Here is a 20,657-nt window from a genome sequence, read left to right on the forward strand (position 1 = left end):
AGTATGATTTTCAAATTGACTGTATTTCTTTATAGTCCAAATATACGTTTAATAGAGCAGTTACTTGTGTAAATAATGTTTAATATCAGTAAATGTAACATAAAACAACTGTATAGGAATTAGTGTGAGTATTTCACTTTAATAAATATATTTAAAGCTGATTCTATTTAGTTGTGGTTGATGGGGTATGTTCAATGTAGAATATCTGTCTTTATAAATGTAAATTTAGCAGGGCCAATGTAGCCTTGCAGGAGTGCCGCCAGCTTTTCTGGCACCCTAGGCGGCAAAAGGTCCTGCTCCCGAAATGCCGCCCCCGACAGAGGCGGCGGAAGGTCCCGCCCCCGAAATGCCACCCCCGACAGAGGCGGCGGAAGGTCCCACCCTCGAAATACTGCTGATAACCACCTAGGTCACCTAATGGGTTGCGCCGGTCCTGTAGCCTTTTGTAAATAGGTCAAACTCTGAAATCAGTAGGTTTTTTCGGTGCCCTCTGAGAAGAGGGCAGAAGTTGGCCCAGTATGTATTTGAGAACTATAACTTTGGGTTATTAATATTTGGGGATGAGTTAGTATCTGTTCCAAAACCCACTGAAGTCCATCAGTCTTCCCTTTGGATCAGACCCCAGGTTTGGAGCAATGCAAGTGGTTTTGCCTGTCTTAGTAGTTGACAGAAAGGTTTTCTCTTATCATGTGAGCATTAATAGACATATTAAATTTGATTTCAGAAGAGCAACAGGAGCTGGAGGCAGGAGGGAAGCATGAAAAAGTACCAAAGAGAAAAGATATTTGCAAAGTGCTTTAGGGTTTTTACTGTATAATTCCATAAGCCTAACTGAAATGAATTTGTAAATATTTTCAAATGTTGCAAAGTGAGAGCAGGGTCTTGAGACACATGTACCCTGAGCTGTCTGGACCAGGGGTTCTCAAACTGGGGGTCGTAACCCCTCAGGGGGTCACAAGGGGGTCGCCAGCTGTCAGCCTCCACCCCTAAACCCTGCTTGCCTCCAGCATTTATAATTGTGTTAAATACAAAAAAAAGTTTTTAATTTATAAGGGAGGGTTACACTCATAGGTCTGATGTGTGAAAGGGGTCACCAATACAAAAGTTTGAGAAACACTGGTCTAGACTGCTGGAGTGTTAACCAAATGGAATCATGGTTGCAGAAGAGAAGCTATGGGAAATGCAAGGATTCAAGATTATAGACATTTTTACAAAGTATAAAGGTAACAGGCCCAACTCAGGAAAGAATCCCAAGCTAGCCTTCAGTTTTGCAAACCCCAGCATTGCATCTGCAGCTAATTGTGGGCATAAATGGCAGCATTTACACATCTAGCTGCCTGGTTTTTGGACACAGTCAGACGGACACATATGAATGATATTTTGTGTCCCCACAATTAGATTCAGGAATAACCGTACATCCACAAAATTTGAGGCTCTTTTTGAAAATAAGGCTCAGTGTCTGTATCTGCATATAATTTTACAAATATAAATCTTTGTCATTTTAAGAAAAATAGTTCATATATAAGTTTATTTACAGAACATTAAAATTAACCGATGCACTAAAACAAAATGCCTTTGATGTGGTAGTATATAAGACGGAGATAATCAAAAGCAGGACAATTTTATTTCAGTCCAGTAGTCTTATTTTAGCCCCTTTCCCCCTCCTGATTAACTCTTTAATCCATGCCATCCTTACTTCCCTGCTGCAAGACTTACTCACCCCGTTCCTCCTGGTCAGGGATATCTTCGTCTGAGGTTGTTCCCAGTTCCATCAAGTTCCAACCCTTATACTCCCAACAGCCCAGAAACATTCTTGAAGAAAGTGATTTGTTATCTACTCTGACAACTGTACATCATTGCCATGGCAAAGTTAATTTGCGATTACCTGAGCTCTGGAGACCTTTGTGTGTAGGAGCCTTGGCACACTTACTTCCAGTTCAAAATCCTGGAAAGCCGCTGAAGTTATCCACTTTGGCTAACATTAGAGAAATCTTGGTGCTAAATCCATTTTTTTCTTTAATCTGGGAATTATCATGTAGCTTTCCTATTGTGTAAAACTCCAAGAAGGACAAAGGAGATGGGAAATATACCATTGTCTGTGCATTAGCCACTCTCCTTCTGAAGTTTAGTATGGGATGAGGTTGGTGCAGTATTACAATTTGTAGGAGCTTAACTAAGCGTGAAATCTTGGCCTCTTTGAAATAAGTGGGAAAGCTCCCATTGAATTCAGTGGAGCCAGGATTTCATCCTAATATATATATTTTGCGTGACCTGTTCTGTGAACATAGTTTGTTTGAATGCTGACTAGGTCTCCTGGTGGGCAAGTTTAAGTGTACTGTGATTTAATCCAGTCTGGAAATTATTGCAGCAAAGGTAAACGGAGAGGATTTGCCATTGAAGCTTGTTAGCAGATTGTTGTTGCACCCATATGGTATAATGTAAAGCAGGGGTAGGCAACCTGCGGCACACAAGCTGATTTTCAGTGGCACTCACACTGCCTGGGTCCTGGCCACCGGTCCGGGGGGGCTCTGCATTTTAATTTAATTTTAAATGAAGCTTCTTAAACATTTTAAAAACCTTATTTACTTTACATACAGCAATAATTTAGTTCTATATTATAGACTTATAGAAAGAGACCTTCTAAAAACGTTAAAATGTATTACTGGCATGCGAGACCTTAAATTAGAGTGAATAAATCAAGACTCGGCACAGCACTTCTGAAAGGTTGCCAACCGCTGATATAAAGTACGTCAAGTAAAAAAAAGAGGGAGTATGAATTTATATACACCAAACAGGCAACCATCCTCCTGAAAACTATTTTCTTCCTTGTCTTAATATTGTACCTCATGCTATTTTGAAGCTGTTATATTATTTTAGATAAAGTTCTCACACACACACAGCAGTTAGCAAAGAAATTGATTGTCGTATTAGGTAATCCAGGCCATTCCCCCTGCCAGAGTAGGGTATGTTCCCCGATAGTGTAGTATCAGTCAAATACTACAACTGGTTTACTTCTGGTAGTCTTGTTCTGTAGGATGTTACGATTTGAGTTGACCATAAAAATACTGCATGCTCTCAACATCTTTATAATTCTCTGTATATGCTGTTCTAGCCATTATACCAGGGCCACCCAGAGGATTCCGGGGGCCCGGGGTCTTCGGCGGCGGGGGGCCCTTCCGTTCCTGGACCCTCCGCCGAAGTGCCCCAAGAACCGCGGCGGGGACCCCCCGCCGCCGAATTACCGCCGAAGCGGGACCCGCCGCCGAAGCACAGCCCGGTCTTCGGCGGTAATTCGGCGGAGGGGGGCCCCCGCCGCGGGTCTTCGGGGCACTTCGGCGGCGGGTCCCGGAACGGAAGGGCCCCCCGCCGCCGAATTACCGCCGAAGACCGAGCTGAACTTCGGCGGCAGGTCCCGCTCCGTCTTCGGCGGTAATTCGCCAGCGGGGGGGTCCTTCCGCCCCGGAGCGGAAGGACCCCCCCGCCGGCGAAGACCGGGAGCGGCAGAAGCTCCTGCGCCCGGCCGCACAAGAGTTTGCCGGGCACCCGGAGTGAGTGAGGGACCCCGCTCCAGGGGCCCCGAAAAACTCTGGTGGGGGCCCCTGTGGGGCTTGGGGCCTGGGGCAAATTGCCCCTCTTGCCCCCCCCTCTGGGCGGCCCTGCATTATACACACGCATGCGTGCACACATGCCACAGTCTGTTGATTATTTGGGAAAACATGTTATAAATAAAGCTGTAAGGCCAGATTCACTGAGACATCCCAGCACTGAAACTGGACATATTATTTCAGAGCCAGCTTTAGCCAGGCAGTGGGCAGAGGGCAGACCCATCTAATATTCATGTAATTTTAGTGCTTGCAATTCTGTTTATTTATTTTGAAGGTAGTGATAGGGGGTGCCATTCACAACTAAGGAAGCTTCTTTTTTAATAATAGGACAAAAGGCAGGAAGTTCGTGCAGACAGCAATTGAGAGAAACCATTTCACAGGAAATGACTCTACATCCCTCTTAAATATGATCAATAACATCCCACTATTTGATTAAAATAATTCACCTAAAGGGTCATTTCCAGCTGCTTATTTTTTGACAAAAGTAAATAAATGATCAAACTTTCAGGCACGTTAATATTTGATTTGCAGATAACTGCATACGTATTGGATTTGAAGATTACTTTCCTGAGGACTGCATTAAAATTGCAAGACTTTTCCATTATCCCTCATAATGGAACATGAAATTAGAAACTGGTTAATGGAAAGAAAAAAATTCTCAACTCTTGTCTGAAACGTCACATAAATTTCACTTTAAGTTAACAGTGTAGCTTTTCTTTTCTAAGTTCCAGGACTGGAAAGGTAGATATTAGACTCCAAAATCAGAGAGATTTAGACTCCTTTTACCATGCATTTTGTAATTAGATACAAGAAACAATCAAGTTATAATTCTGTCTTGGTTTCTTCATTAATTCTAGAAGGAAGCCCTAATCAAGGTCTTAGCTTGCTAATGGGCAAAACATCAAGGTTCTAGGAGATCTGGGAGCTCATAAAGGTTTTTGTTTTGACTGTTGATACTTTTTTTCTTGGGGTGTGTATCTGTGAGGGGCATGAGGTGCAGAAACATTTTCTTCATGTCTTAATGAAAAAAAGGAGAAAAAATATTACTCATAAAAATACTAGTAGAGTCGCTTCTGTGAAGCTTCACAACACTCAGATCTTTCAGCGTACCTCACTACTGAGCTGAAATAGCATTTTGTTCCACATCTTGGTCTTTCTTGGTTTCTTTCCAAAATGTAGTGAACTGGCTTTCCCATGTAACCATTGGGACTGCCATCAGACAGCACCACACAAATGTTGGTTTCCTTTACCATTTTTTTTTCTGTTTCTGAATACTTTCACAAATGTTCTATCTTTTAAATGTTTCTTTGTAAAAAGTAATAGATAATTACAGTGTTCTACAAAACCAAGGGTTTTTGGTTTTTTTGACAAATAAAACACAGGTCTTTTGCTACTGGCAACACAACTCAAGTTAGCCTGCAGCTCCTAAGTCCAATAGGTTTTATGGCCTCTGACTAATACCTGATGGACATTTGTTGCGTATAGATGAGCCAGATGGCAAACATTTGTTACTTCTCAAAATACACAGGCAGTCTTCAGTACTGAAAGTAGAGATCTGCATTATCACTAGAAGGCAGTACCCTTCCTGACATTACATTACTGGATCAGCTAATTTATGTTTCTCATTATTCTGCTTTCTAGATAGTATCACTTTCTGGGAAGTAATTCTGAAAATGGTCAAACAAATAGAAACCTTTATCAGGCGGTCACAAAGCCACCTGTGAGCGTGTGACCCATCCTGCTTTCAACATAGCTTGATTTTTTCCCAGTCTATTTCTCTTGCTGTATTGGACTCAAATAATCAGTGTCCATAACATTTCAATTCTAGCGTTGCTGCTTTTGTCTGTGGGTCCGCAACAAACAAAAAAAGATGCCTAGTGTTGTTTACCCTAGACTTGAAAGTGAGGGGGGGGGAACATACTTGTTCTATAACAAAAAGCAATCAAATTTTACTTCTGATTATATGTGCCTTTGATAGAAATGTACATGGAACAATAATTCAGCAAGAAAAAACTTTTCAGAAAATGGAAATTAATTAGTTATCTTTCAAAAGCAATTATTTGACTTCTTTAAACGTGGAAATCAATTAAATCTTAAATATAAATACCTTAGATTTTCTTAGTGATTTTTTTATATTGCAGTTCTGTTCATAACGAGTTAATGAATGTTATAAACATATTACAGACATGAGTAGCACGTGTAGTGGATATTTATAAGGACATCAGCAGAAAGCCTATAGGTGTTTATAAGCAATTGACTGACCTTTGGACTCTCTAACAATGTATAACAACTGATTCATTATTTATTAACGTATTTATTAATCTTTTATAAACAATTTATAAATGGAACACTCATATAAACCATAACCATTTATTTCATTTATCTGTAATAGCTTCTTTATTTTGAGTGCTAGTGATGATAAGAAAACATCTAACTAACTAACTTTTCATGGTTCCCTTTTCTTTTTCCTAGGTTTATTAGAAAACAAGGTCTGGACAGGCTTTTCCTAGAATGTGATACACACATGTGGCGCCTTGGAGACCGGAAAATCCCAGAAGGAATCACTCTGGATGGAGGATCAGACTGGTTCCTATTGAACAGGAAGTTTGTGGAGTATGTCATCTTTTCCAGTGATGATCTGGTGACAAAGATGAAGAGGTTCTATTCGTATACTTTGCTTCCCGCTGAGGTGTGTGGATTTACAGAAGCCTCACTCATCAAAGCTGTTGCTAGGCCTGATGCAAAGATCACTGAAGTCACTGGGATTCTCTGTGTTGACTTCAGTGGGCTTTGTATTGGGCCCCATGTATGCTACAGAAAGTAATTTTACGATGATTAAGCTTTTTGATGTTTCAACTACTTTTTTTTCCGTTGGTTGGTTAATTACATTCTGAACCAGTTAAACTATTACAGAGTAACCAAAACTTCAAGTTTCCTTTGCTTACAAATGTCCTTCTATAAAGACTTTAAAAAACTAATAGGGATGGAGACCCATATCCGTAAGTAGCTTTCCTCATCGTATCCATCCCTCTTATTTAAAAAAAAAATTAAGTACTTTAAAATGAAAGGTCTGCAAACAAAGATTTATTGTTCAATTCAAAACTCAGCTGGAAGGCACAGTCACAAATAATCTAGATCACTCAGAAATCACTCCTGCTCTAAGTGATGCAGAAGGAAGTGCAGACTAGAATTTGTTTCAGTCAAACATGTAGCAGTTTGTCAGGATGGGTGTGCGTTATCTTCAGATAGAGCACATAGTCTGACATTTTCACAGGCTATTATACACCTGTCCTGTCAGGTACATTGCTCCCATGGGTTGTCAGACTCTTTCTCCAAGGTACTAATGTGCTCTATATGTTCCTGAGTATCTGTGAGGAAGGCTAACCTAATGACTATCTTTTAATGATATCAGCCTTCCTCGGTGGTGGCACGTGAGTCTTTGGTGGATCGATGAGACCAATCTTGCAAATATAAACCTTTTGTCATTCAGTTGAGCACAGTGGTTCTCATAATTTGATGGGGTTTATTATTCCACACACGTTAAATAATCTCCCTTTAATCCTATTTCTGCTAAAATTCACTTCTTCTCTCAACTCTGATAACCTTTTCATCCATTATCTTGCAGAGAATTTCTGTATCATTATGAAAGGACACAGGGCAATGAGTAATTGGGTAGTAGGTTTTTTTTCCTCGCTTGACTGGGAATGTATGCCTTTATGGGTTTAACCAGACAATTCAAGCGTAAAATCCATATTCACTGGGCTGTCATTTAACATTAAAAAAGGGTAGGGGGATTATTTGGGGGTCAGCCATGCTAATGCTATGCCATTTATTTATAGATCATGCTATAGCAGTTTTTAAAGACAAGTCACTGCTCCTAAAAATCATCTTTTGCAGAGCTAAATTTGATCGTTTTGTACTGCTGCCCTTCACAAGGTTTTCTTATGCTAGGTCCATATGTAACTTCTAAAAATCATTCTGCCTTTGCTGACCTGTTAACCTGCTATATCCAGGGCCGGCTCCAGACCCCAGCGCGCCAAGCAGGCGCGTGGGGCGGCACTTTGCCGGCAGGGCGGCATTTGGCTCCGGCGGACCTCCCGCAGTCATGCCTGCGGGAGGTCCACCTGAGCCCCGGGACGAGCGGACCTGCCGCAGATATGACTGCGGAGGGTCCCCTCTTCCCGTGGCTCCGCTCGAGCTCCCGCAGGCATAACTGCGGCGGGTGCGCTGGTCCCGCGGCTCGGACGGAGCTCCCGCAGGCATGCCTGCGGATGCTCTACCGGAGCCGCGGGACCACGGGACCGTCCGCAGGCACTTCTGCCCCGGCCGCGGGACCAGGGAAGGGCGACGCGAGCGGCGCAGCGCGCCGCCCTGCTTGGGGCGGCAGATTTTCTAGAGCCGCCCCTGGCTACATCGGTCCCCATTACACAGTATTTATGTAATAGCTGAAATTATGATGATATAATTAGGAGAACCCAATAGGAATTCCTTACTGCCTTGAGTCACCAAATAAAGACTTACAATTTCAGAAGTAATTGCAGGAGACAGAATGTCCTTCTGGTAGCTGGGGTGAATGTTATTTTTCTGTATGAGGTCACTCGGCTAGCAGCACATTACAAGTAATCCTTGGTCTCTGAGGTAGACAGACTAACAGAAGAATTGATTACGAGTCTGTTTGTTTTTCCATCAATAACAGTGGTGGAAGATACAGGCTGAGAGTTATCATAGAAAACACTTTGAAATTTATCATCAACTTGTCTCCAAGGAAAACAGTTCTGAGCGTAGTAGACCATAGAGTAACTTCGAAGACAAAATAATAGGGATCCTTTGAAGCAGGAATTTCTTGGACAACTGAAATAAATACAGCACAGTCATGAGAATGGTGTCTTTCAGTTTCAGGATCACAAAGCCAGTCATTGCAGAGGTCTAAAATGCTAGAACGCCTGCGGCCAATCAGCCTTTTGTAGCATGGCTTCACCCCAGACTTGATAAGTGTTTGCCTGTGTCCGCACTGTGCTATGCTCTCTATCCTATAGAGAAGGGACCAAGGCAAAGCTGCAAGGGAAGGTAACTCTCTTACTTCTAGAGAGGATAGTCCAGGTCGGTCAAGGTTCAGGACTGTAGGTTGGTTTTCTGAGCTGAAAGTGAAGATGAAAACAGAAGTCTGAGGAGCTGAATGTACTGAATTGTTATTTTCTTCCAGTCTTTCTTTCATACTGTCCTGGAAAATAGCCCTCACTGTGCCTCCATGGTGGACAACAATTTGCGCATCACTAACTGGAACCGTAAACTGGGCTGCAAATGTCAGTACAAGCACATTGTTGATTGGTGTGGCTGCTCTCCTAATGATTTCAAACCAGCAGACTTCCACAGATTTCAGGTAAGTCAGCTCTCTGCTCACCATGTGTCAGCGGGCTGGTTTTTCACTTCTCTATCTCTTTGAAGTTGGGAAGCAGTCTAATTTCATGGCTATGGATTCAGGTTATGACGGAAGAATCTGTTTTCACTTTTTAAAAAGGAAGATTCTGACCCTCTTGGCTGAAGGGGAAAAGCTTGAAAATGTGACCTGAGTGAACCCTGAAGGCTCAAAAGGCAAATTAAAGGACTCTAACATTTGCAATTATAATTTTTAAAGTCATGATTTGTAAGGTTAATCTTATGATTTTGGGGGTTTGACGTATGGTTTTTGGACACTTTGGAGTTGGCAAAACTGCAGTATAGGGACCTTAAGATGTTTGATTTCCCCCTTATGCTACGCCATGTAGGGAGGCATACGAGTGCAACATTGGATGGGCAGTGGGTGTGATTGGGCTGTGGGCTATAATAGGCCTGAGTGCTTGGTACTAACAATAAATTACGGTGTCTTGCATAAAGCCAGGTGTTACAGTTTGTATCTTTTCAAGCATTTCCCCATGCAAGGGGGCAGTGAACCACACATGAGAGAGGCAGCTCTTAGGCTAGGGACCAGGTTACCGGATGTGCAGTTCATCCATCCTCCAATCCCTGCAAGTTTCCCTGTGCAAAGCCTGTTTACTCAGGCTTCGTGTGGGGCGGGTTGCAATACCTCATGAAGCATAAATGACAGCCAGTCTGAAACAGAGACCTTGTTTCTGTTGAAATATACTATATCCCAAGCATGGCTAATGTCAGTGACAGAGGCACTCACAAAAATGCTAAACAAGGCATTTACCCTAAAAGAGCTTCTTTGACACACCCAGCATCCCAGACTCTGACCCAGTAAAGAGTCCAGTGAAGAATAAGTAAAAAAAGCCTCGATAAACTAGAGAGAATCAGCAGAGTCTGACCCATCTCCAAGCTACAAAATATGTGTTAGCCACATTTCAGGGAATAATCAGGCAAACTGAGCAGTAAAAGCACAGAAATCACAAGCCACAATAAACGGAAAAGGTGACTTCTGACATATGCCTGATAAGAGAGTCCCTGAAATACACATTTCACCACAAACATCACTCACAATTCCCAAAGAAATACAAAGTGTGCGACAGAGGGAGGGAATATCAGAGGGGCGAGCACATGATCTGAGCAGTTGTAGAGTGAAAAAGAATTTCTTATAATAAGATCTGTAGCACCTTTGATCTCTACCACTCCCCAAAGCTGGTACACAAAACCTGAACAAGATCAAATAAAGCCAGTTTAAAAGCTAACAAAGTAGAATTAAGAAGTGTATAACTACTAATACATCCAAAACTCTGCATAGTACAAAGCAGGAAGTTTAAAAGGGACTGATCAGAACCTAAGAGCCTCTGCCATAGATGGCACCTCTCCCAGAATCCTGTTAACACTTTGAAACAGCAAATCTATAAATATACACTATACAGCTAAATGATTGTTTTTCAGCCTTTTTATAGGCAATCTCCCTGTCCTTCTCAGAGCCCTACCAGGAATTGTGAAATGTATAACCTAACAGAAGTCATGTTCAGCTGACACTGTTTAAAATTCTGTTCTGGCTCCTCTTCTGGGCTTCTGCACTTCTACATCTGCATATTCTTTGCTCGCTGCTTGACCTCTTATAAATTGTTCTAGTGCTGCAGGGGATCCATGTCTCATGCTGACTGCTCATCATGAAAAGTTTGCTCCATCTCCCCAGCACACAGTGAGTCATCACATGCAGGCGAGATGGAGCTGGCTCTCAGTATGGGAATCGGTCTGTCCCGAGTGCTCTTTACAAACTGCTTTGTACAGATTGACTGTACTGCATTGTGCTTAATTGGTCTCCATGTAAGTTAACATGACAAAATCACTCCTCACCCATCCCTCTTTACCTTTTATCTGTATCTAGTGGCCTAATTAGATATAATGGGCCATGTTCTGTTTTCACTCACAGCAGTTTTATACCTGGGGAGCATCCATTGATTTGGATGGAATGAATCCTGACTTACACAAGTGTCAATGAAGTGGATAATCAGGCTATATATATGTGTGTGTCCATTCATACATACATACGTATCTACATATATATATAAACTAGCTTGATTTGCCACATGAGAAATATGTTTGTAAAGCTCCTCCAAGAGTTCGGTATCTGGGTTGATTCACTGAAGAAAAAAATTAAAGGCACATGTTTAAAGAAGGAAGAAATGCAGAAAAGGGAAACAGATACTCCCGACAGCTCATTGTCTTATGTTCTCCCGCTGCGGTTCTCTTTATCCCCTCTTTGGCTGGGTCAGGCAACCTTACTGCACTTTGTGAAGGATATGATTGATTTTTCTGTTATTTTCCTTGTTTTCTGCCAATTGGGCACATGTGAATAACAAGAACTTGGTGTTCTCTGCATCCAGGCCTTCTCGTTCCCTCACCACTGCAATTGAACAATAGGGGTCTCTGGCAGGGGAGACAGAAGAGTTCTCCCACTCGGTAGGGAGTGGCTGTCTTTTGCGGGACTTGGCAACAGCCCATCCCAGGAAAGCCAGTGCAGCTGGGCAGCAGTCATACTCTCTAATAAAAAAAGAAACCCCTCAAATGAACACTTGCTAGTGCAGAAGCCATTGTCTTTGGAAATACAGAGGGTAGAGACTTCAGGAAGCAGTAAACATTGGTTAGGAATCTTTGGTTCCTCTCATTTATTGACCATTGAGGATAAATCATCCTGAAGCCAATCCTGAAGGAAACCGCAATTTATAATCTCTCTCTCGCATTCTATCATCTTAGGGTCAATATAGTGAGCTAGATTTGTACTGTTCTCAGGAAGGTGGCAAGGTGGCTTTAAGGCGTTTATGTGCCTCCAGGATTCTGCCTGCTTTGGGAGCTTGTCGAGCATTCATTTAGGGTTTTATGCAATGGTAACATGTTCCCTAAACTTTCTGTGTGTGCTCTCCTAAACTTTAGTGTGATGCTGATAGAAAGCCTTTCAATAAGTGCACTTGAAACATAACTGGAAACCATTCTGGAGCTTCTTCTTTTGTCTAATATACTGTATCCTAGCTGGTAGTTGCTCGCTTATTTCTGATTGCAAAAAACCTTGTTCTGAAAGGGTGCAATCCACTCCTGTACAGAGGGTCAGCACAAAGCCTATGCACCACTTAAGACCCACGTAATTTTGAAGTCTTAAATGGGACTTAAAAGTGGCGTATAGATCTTGTACTAGCTCTGTGCACAAGGATGAGTTTGAACAAAAGAGAACTAAGAAATGCTTGTAAACAAAGAGTTTCCATATATTTGTATTATTGTGCATAATACTGAGTGAAATAACTCCCCAGGTACCCTCAATGACAAGTGCAAAACTTCATGATACCAGTTATGTCTTGCAAACAACAGGTAGTGAATTGGTCTTTAGCAATGTCATTATAATAGCCAAATTCATCCTGGAAGTCAGTGGAGTTATACCTGGGATGAATCTGGCCCAATGAATCGTACAATCCTGTTAAAAAATTTTCCATATACTCTGATAAGAAGGAATTACTCAAAAATGCAAAATCTTTGGCCACAACAGCTTGTTTTTATAGATCAAAGCAAAGCAAAGCAAACAGTGGGCTATTCATTCCCACTCTTCATTTCTCTCAGGGCCGGCTCCAGACCCCAGCGTGCCAAGCGCGCGCGTGGGGCGGCATTTTAACTGGAGGGCGGCAGGCGGGTCCGGTGGACCTTCCGCAGTCATGCCTGCGGGAGGTCCAACGGAGCCGCGGGACGACCGGACCTCCCGCAGGCATGACTGCGGCGGGTGCGCTGGTCCCACGGCTCGTGTGGACCTCCCGCAGGCATGACTGCGGAAGGTCCACCGTAGGCGCGGGACCAGCGGCACGTCTGCAGAAGGTCCTGCGAAGGCACGGGACCTGCTTGGGGCGGCGGAATTCGTAGAGCCGCCCCTGATTTCTCTATACCTGGCTCATATCTGAGTACCCTTGGGAGAAGAGTCTACTTTGTCCGTATGGGTAAGGGTCGCTAGGTTTGACCTCTTTAGGATTTTTATTTTATGTAGAACTCCCCAAGATAAATCAAGATGACCCCTCTGATATCCTTTGCCCATCTTTGATCACTGATCCGATAGACATTATTCTCGGCCTGAGTTGTCTGTTGCTCTGAAACTGACCACTGTAAGACAGCGATTTAAGCTAAAGGAAATAGTCTCCTCTTCCCATTTTTTTTCTGTATTAGTAGTATTATTTATTTGTTTGTATTGCAGTACTGTATAGAGGCCCCAGCCATGATCAGATCAGGGTGCTAGGCATTGTACATATCCGTTGGAAAAGAGACCGTTGTCTTGTCAAGAGCTTATGCTCTAAGTAGACAAGATAGACAAAGAATGAGAGAAGAAACAAGGGTACAGAGAGGTGACGTGACTTACCCAAGGTCACACAGCAGTTCAGTGGTAGAGCTGCTATTCACCAGGTCACGCTGCACCTTTTCTGTGACCCACTAATACTGCTATACTTGTTTGCCTGCATCTCACAGATGACATTTTGGTTCACTTAACAAAGTTACCTACCAGGTTCTAAGGGAATGATATATCCAGTGTGTTCACCTTTCTGTGTATAAAAGAAGCACATTGTCTAAATCTCAGAGTTGACAAGCCTATTTCTTACAATTATTGGTGGTAGATTTCTGTTTCACTGTTTCGCTCTCTAGAGAGTATTCACACTTTTTATCTGTCTGCTATCTATCTCCTATTCTTAGAGGAAACAAATTTAAATAGTCGCTGCAAAGGGAAAGCCTAAATGCAAGTAAGCAGCAGACTCTTGATTTTTAGCTCTTCCACAGGTTCCACTACCCCTTTCCCTGGTAGACTTCAAATCCTTTTCTTATGCAATGGCCATAGTCTTGTTGTAATTCTTATATTTCTCTCTTCCTGCTGATTGTCATGTCCTGTCTTTATTTACATTATAAACTCTTCAGGGCAGGAATCTTGTCTTCTATAGATTCTTTAAAGTGCACTTCTGTGAGCTGTAAAATCAAATATTTAGAATAAAATTCTGTCTGGCCCTGGACAGGTAAACAGAAGGCTCACGGATGGGGCAAGAAGTTTCTCCTTTTGTGCACTAGCATAGGGACCTTCTGCAATATGGTTGGAGGAAAGCACAGATTTTTATATAACACTTACTCTATCTCCAGCATTATTGCTTAACTCGTCTGTGGACATGGGTAAATGCTGCTTACATCCTTAACTCCAGCCTACTGCTTAGAACAAGAGGTTTGTGACTGGAAATGGGAACTAACTCTAAGGTATTTTTTCTTTTGTATCAACACAGCAAACCGCCAGGCCAACGTTCTTTGCCCGCAAATTTGAAGCCGTGGTGAATCAAGAAATCATCGGCCAGTTGGACTATTATTTGTATGGTAACTACCCATCTGGCACGCCAGGCCTCAGGTCGTACTGGGAGAACATATATGATGAGCCCGACGGCATCCATAGCCTCAGTGATGTCATTCTGACCATGTATCACTCATTTTCCCGCTTGGGCCTAAGGAGAGCTGAGACGTCATTGCACACTGATGGAGACAACAGCTGCCGGTTAGTTTGAAACTTCTTCTTTTTCCCTGCAAAAGCAGGAGTCTTAGAAGTATAGGGCATGATCCAAAGACCAGTGAGGATCCTCACTGACTTCAGTGAGCCTTGTATCAGATCTGAGTATTGGAGTGTGATGTACAGTACAGAGTGACTGTGCTGGACTAGAATGGAGTGAACAATTCACCCACCCCGGGCATTTCACCCACTGTGTTGTATAGGCTGACGTATGTACAGGGCTTGTCAGCTCTGGGTTTGATAAACTGCATATTTTCAAAGGTGTTTATACTTACTGATATATATTGGTTGTCCAAGGTTGACAATTATGTATGTGATTTGTTTGATATACTTTTAAAGAGCACCTCTTATGCCTAGTCAGTAGTGACAGGTTCCGTTTGGGTGGTGGGTTTTATTTATTAATTTAGTGAATATATGTTTGTATTCACAGCTCCTAGATTCTTAGTCTCATTTCAGCAGAGGTCATGCTGACATTTGTACTTGCCAGGAAGCAGAAGACAGGATTTCAGTCCCTCCAAAATGAGGGTTAACTATCTTTCCTGCTTGCCCCTGTATGAGCAGATTTTTATGTGTGGTGCTCACTAGAACTAATCACACAAGTTAAGTTTTCTTGAAGAGTTGCAGTAGCCTTCTGCTTAAAATGCAGCCAGTGATGTTTTTAAAAAGCAACAGGCAATTATTCCATTAATATGAATAAATTAATAAAAAAATTTAAATCAAAGATGTTAAAGACACACTTTTTTATTGAAGGTTTCCAGCTACAAATCAAGTGAAGAAAAATCCATTTTAACAAATGCTTATAGTTAAACAGATTTACTTTCATTCGTTTCAAAGCAAAGCTAAGTCTTGTGGCAGGTGTTTGTTGTCTGCACTCACATGTTAAATCTCTTTATTTTCAGCACAAGGATATTGCATCCTTTAAATCTTCCCTTATATTGTATGGTTCCCTTTCTGCTCTAAAATGTAATTACTTTTACGTTGTTTGTCGGGACTCATGTGCCCTTCTAGTTTTTACCCTAACAGAAAACGCACTTAATCTAGCTCTGCGAGTGCTAAAGCCATTCCTTGCAGTTTGACAAGTGGAGTTGATCCTTCATGTGTTCTTCTGTAGGAACCTAATTCTCCGTGACATTCTTAGTCAGTCACCAAAGTGCTGAATACTGTCCCACTTGAGAAGCTCTGGCAATAAGTGATCTAGATTTCTATTACAGCCCTACCAGTAAAGGGTCTTGCTACAAAGCAATAAAAGATCAATAACAATTAGATATAAATAATAACTGGGCACATACCATCCCTGACTTGAAAGAGACAGATCTGGTGACTGCCAAAGTCACTTGGCTTGTAGCAATTTAACCAGCACAGGAGATGAGAGCTACATGTGATGGGTAATAAAATCATATTACAATTGTTTTATGTTCTTATTCCCTTTGCCAACATTGTGATGATTATTTATATTATCTATCTGCATGTATATAGAGCCTTTCATCTCAAATGATCACAAAGTGCTTTTCAAGCTTAAACTGATAGACTGTATACAAGGCAATCGCTTCATCCACCATTGAAATGCAACCACCTCTGGGGTGAAATATAGCTGTTTAACCCTATGCAGCAAAACTATGAAACAGTTTAGGGCAGGAAGTGAGGACTATCATATCCAATTGAAACTGCACTTGGAAACTTGGGCTAAACCTCAACAAACATTCCATGCAGGTTGTTAATATCTGATTATGTAGCAACAAGTACAGTTTAAAGTACCAGCCAATGTACATTTTATAGGAATGGCTAGTCCTTACTTTACAAAACACAACTCTTCCCCTTTTGGCATCTCCACCCCTGTGTGTTTGTGCTTTCTCTTCTTTCCGGCCTCTCTCTCTCTCTCTCTCTCGTAAGTTTGGATTTCTTCAAGGTAATAGACTTGGGTTGGGTTCCTTGACTGTATCACTTTTGCTGTAGGGCTGGCAGCAGCGCGACATCAGATGATATTGCAGTCACCACCCCAGTTTATTTCACACTGCTGTAGGCACCACAAGGAAGAGTTTTCAGCTCAAGATCACATTCAGAGTCACTCCCATGCTGCAACCAGTGCCTATGAGAAATTGTTGCTGCCCAAAAGATTCCTATAAAAGAAACTGTCCGACAGACTTCACCTGAAGAGAGGTTGACCACTGCCTCAAAAAGATGCACCCCCGGCAGACTGTTCTTGAACTAGATGATATTACGTGTCAACATATTCAGTGCAAGCCACATTAGAGGGTGTTGGGATTTAATTTATTTCTTTGCACCTCTAGACATTTTTCCCAGCTGCTGCCATGAGATAATTTACTCAGACTGTTTCATGGATACTGTAAATATTTGCTGCAACATATATGTAAAACAGGAGGTTTTAGTATTCAGAACAGAAGTTAGTTTGTTGCCTGTACTGGCTGCAGTGCTCTGTTTGCTGTGTTTTAGCAGAGTCCATCAGTGTCGGCCTTGTTTGTATTCTGCCTCGCTATGTTTATTTCTCATGCTCTGGACATTTCAGCCCTGGTGGTACTGGTTTCTTATAAAGCAGCATTGTTCCTGGCTGGCTGTCTTCATTGCTAGCTCCCTGTGAGGTTATATTATGGGGAGTCTGGTTTTAGCAAACTAGGTTTTGTGGGGAGATGTGACACCAGTAGGCTTTCAATGGGTCTGTCACATATTTGTTTGAGTACTTACAGTAGACTAGCAGTTAATTACAGGATTGTAAAAATTGCAAGTGATACTGATGCCAGAGCCATAAATTATACCTTTTTCTATATTGTTAAGAAAATCTTTTTCAGGATGAAAGAACGAGCCATAAGTTTAAGTCATTGAAATCTGTGGCCATGGTGTCTTTTATTTCAAGAGCTTAATGAAAATTTCCTGGTTAGTCTTTCTAAGAGCATAGTGACACGGCAAGTTACTGTACAGCAAACCAGGGTGCGAATCTACAGCTCACCAGTTTGCCATGCACTAACTCGCTGTGCGGACAATGCTGCAGTGCAGTGAAAGTCCTGGAATGCGGCTCAGTATACTTCAGTATAGTACACTAAGCTGCATGCTGGGCTTTTCACTGCACTGCCGGTGGCAAGCTGGTGCGCTGTAGATTCGCACCTTGACTTACTGCACGGGAACTCGCTGTGTAGACCAGCTGTAATAAGTAAAAATGGTGATGATCCTGGGCACAAGCAATCCCAACCTTCCACTAGCAAGAAGGTTATGTTATAAAAAGTTTGGGCTAGCTCCTTCTCTCCATTTTACCCGTGCATCCCCTTTGTGAATGAATCCAGTACTCATGAGAGTGAGACTTAGTTGCATTGACTTGAATTGGGCACTAGCTCAGCATCTCCTGTGCCCTGACTTGCAGTGCCCTCTACTGTTCCCATCGTGGGACTCTCTTGAAGAAAGCATACCAATCATTTCATGCTATGTGGTGGTTTTGTGACGTGACACTAACCGTCAGTATGGTGATTTAATTTAAGAGTGGTTGGAGTTAGAAGAAAGCAGCAGGAGAAGAGCTCTGTGGTGCATCCAATCTTTGGCAATCGGAAGATAGAAGGGCTTTCCTTGAATTTGTATTTTTCATTTCTATGTGGCAAATATAATATTGAGAACTGGTTCAAGATGACCACCTTGTAATTTTAATGTAATTGTAAACGGCAAATCATGTAAAAGAGGCATCCATTTTTACTGTAGCAGTGAGAGGTACTTAGATGAGATAGTGATGGGGGCCATAAAAACAGAGAGACAGGTAATGAGATATGATCGAACATATACATAACAAACATACCTTCTGCTTTAGTGTCCAGTACTGCTTTCAAATATTCATAGGTTGGTAGGGCTGTTTGCTACAATTACTTAATGGACTACTTTTTACATCTCTACATTGGTATCAAAGGCTTTCTGAAGTCACAAGGGTAAGGAATTTTATAACAGTAATTATGTAAACCGTGAACATTTATTAATGTCATAGAACTGTCACCAGAATATCTAGAAACTGGCCAAGCTGCATTTCTCTCCATTTGGTTGGAAAGTTTTTCTCTTTGGCCCACATCTACAAATTTATTTTTTCTTTTATTTTGGCTTCTCAACCATGAGGCAGAAAGGCCCCATCCGGCAAAGACTTACTCCTGTACTTAGCTTTACACACTACGAATAGTCCATTGAAGGCATTGAAGCTACTTATAGTGTGGAAGATTAAGTACATGCAGAAACGGGGCCAAAGAAGCAGTGGATTCTCCCTGAAACTCAGTGCAGTCATATCTTCGAATGGAAGGCCCTTCGCATTGATACTTAAGGGTTGTTAGAAACGTATCAAGTCTGTGGACTTGTAACTGTATTGACAGTAATGCTCCTCTGTCATCACATTATTCAGAACCAACTGGTATAAACACAATTCACAGTTTCTTCTTAGCAGAGTTTCCTTGCTGGAATTTTCTAAGCCAGAATAGGGAGCATTGGCAGAGCTCTGTGTATGAGAGAGGGAGTAAGAGGCTGCTTGACTTTGCCGCACACTAGCCAGTGCTATTCGGGTTGGTTTCATGAAATCCAGGGTATGTCTAGACTGTAATACAGAACCTACGGTACCGAGCCTCAAAGTCCAGGTCAGCTGACTGGAGCTTGCAGGGCTAAACAGAGCACTGTAAACATTCAGGCTCGGGCTGGAGCCCAGGCTCCGAAACCCACCCCCTCGTGGGGTCTGAGAGCCTAGGCTCTAGCCCAAGCCCACACGTCTACATTGCAACTATAAAGCCCCGCAGCCTGAGCACCACAAGTCTGAGTCAGCTGACCCAAGCCAGTCATGGCCATGCTGTGGGTCTTTTACTGCAGTGTAGACACATCCCCCTTGTCCACCCCTTCCCTTACAAAATGAAATTAGAGAAGGACTTGAACATGGCTTGAAATTGGATACCCCCGTCTTTGAGGAGAGTTTGGATTTGGTTTTGACATGGACTTCACTTTGGAGTGGAACCCCAAATCCAAACACCCCTGAATCTGGGAAAACGTTGGATCTGAACTTTGTAGCTTGGTCTCCCCACCACTCAGTAAAATAATATCTTCAGAGTTCAAACTGTCCACCTTTGTGCAGGACCTTTTAAGCAGAAAGGATTAGTAAGGAAATGGAGTTTTCTGGTCCAAAGAGACAGTGTAAAAGTTTAGCTGTGAATGCCTTTTAAATGAATGCATGTTCTTACTAACAGTTCTTTGTTTGAGTAATCCGAAAAGCCTACGAATATCTGATAACAAGTAATGAACAAATTTAATCTCTCTTAATGTTAAAGCAGCATATTTCTTAGTTGAAACAATTGTCCTTTTAAACCATTAGCCTGAAGTAAATGGTGATTTCATGTGTCTGATTTTTCATAATCCATGTCCATGTGCGTATACTGTGTTTTTTACAGGTACTATCCCATGGGCCATCCAGTTTCAGTCCAACTCTACTTCCTTGCTGATCGTTTTCAGGGCTTCCTAATCAAACATCATGCAACAAATCTGGCTGTCAGTAAACTAGAGACTTTGGAAACTTGGGTGATGCCAAAGAAAATGTTTAAGATTGCTAGTCCACCAAGTGATTTTGGAAGGCTGCAGTTTTCAGAGGTAAGCATTCCTAACTAGACCAGTCCTAGCCATTTCGCCAGCCAGGGTGCATTTTTGGTACAATCCCTCACCCCATCCCCCTTGTGCAGCTAAGCAAAAAAAAAAATGCCCACAGCCTGCCAATTAGTGGAGCAAAAACACCCAACCAATCAGCCACTTCTTTGACAAACAACTGGTGAATTTGCATGTCAATTCATCAACTTTTTCAAATGCATTTTAGACAAGTCTGAGGCAGAGTGGCTCAGTGCATTAATGCACAAGTCCTTCATCATAGGAAATATTGATGCAAATCATGGTTTGTGGCCAACCGTGTAACATGGTGAGCACTTCCTGCAATATTGTAAATGCCGTCAGAGCCCCTTGAGTTAAGTGGCAGATGAGGGCAGTTATCTCACAACAGGTGGTCAGTACCTTACAGGACTTATCATCTGTGTCAATTTCCCTTCCAGAGAGACTCGGGGATGGGGGAGAAA

At 42.2% G+C, this 20,657-nt stretch overlaps 1 protein-coding gene across 4 annotated transcripts in view; it reads left to right on the forward strand.

Moving 5' to 3' along the window:
- The window catches only part of XYLT1 (xylosyltransferase 1), a 322,209-nt gene that overhangs the window by 268,423 nt on the left and 33,129 nt on the right, over positions 1-20,657 (forward strand). For all 4 annotated transcript variants that reach the window (XM_039491355.1, XM_039491358.1, XM_039491359.1 and 1 more), the window contains 4 exons: positions 6,078-6,294; positions 8,809-8,985; positions 14,309-14,571; positions 19,989-20,184. In XM_039491355.1, the coding sequence (XP_039347289.1) occupies positions 6,078-6,294; positions 8,809-8,985; positions 14,309-14,571; positions 19,989-20,184 (853 nt within the window). The remainder of the gene's footprint in view (positions 1-6,077; positions 6,295-8,808; positions 8,986-14,308; positions 14,572-19,988; positions 20,185-20,657) is intronic.

This window comes from Mauremys reevesii, linkage group 10 (genome assembly GCF_016161935.1).
Source record: "Mauremys reevesii isolate NIE-2019 linkage group 10, ASM1616193v1, whole genome shotgun sequence".
Lineage (NCBI taxonomy): Eukaryota > Metazoa > Chordata > Testudines > Geoemydidae > Mauremys > Mauremys reevesii.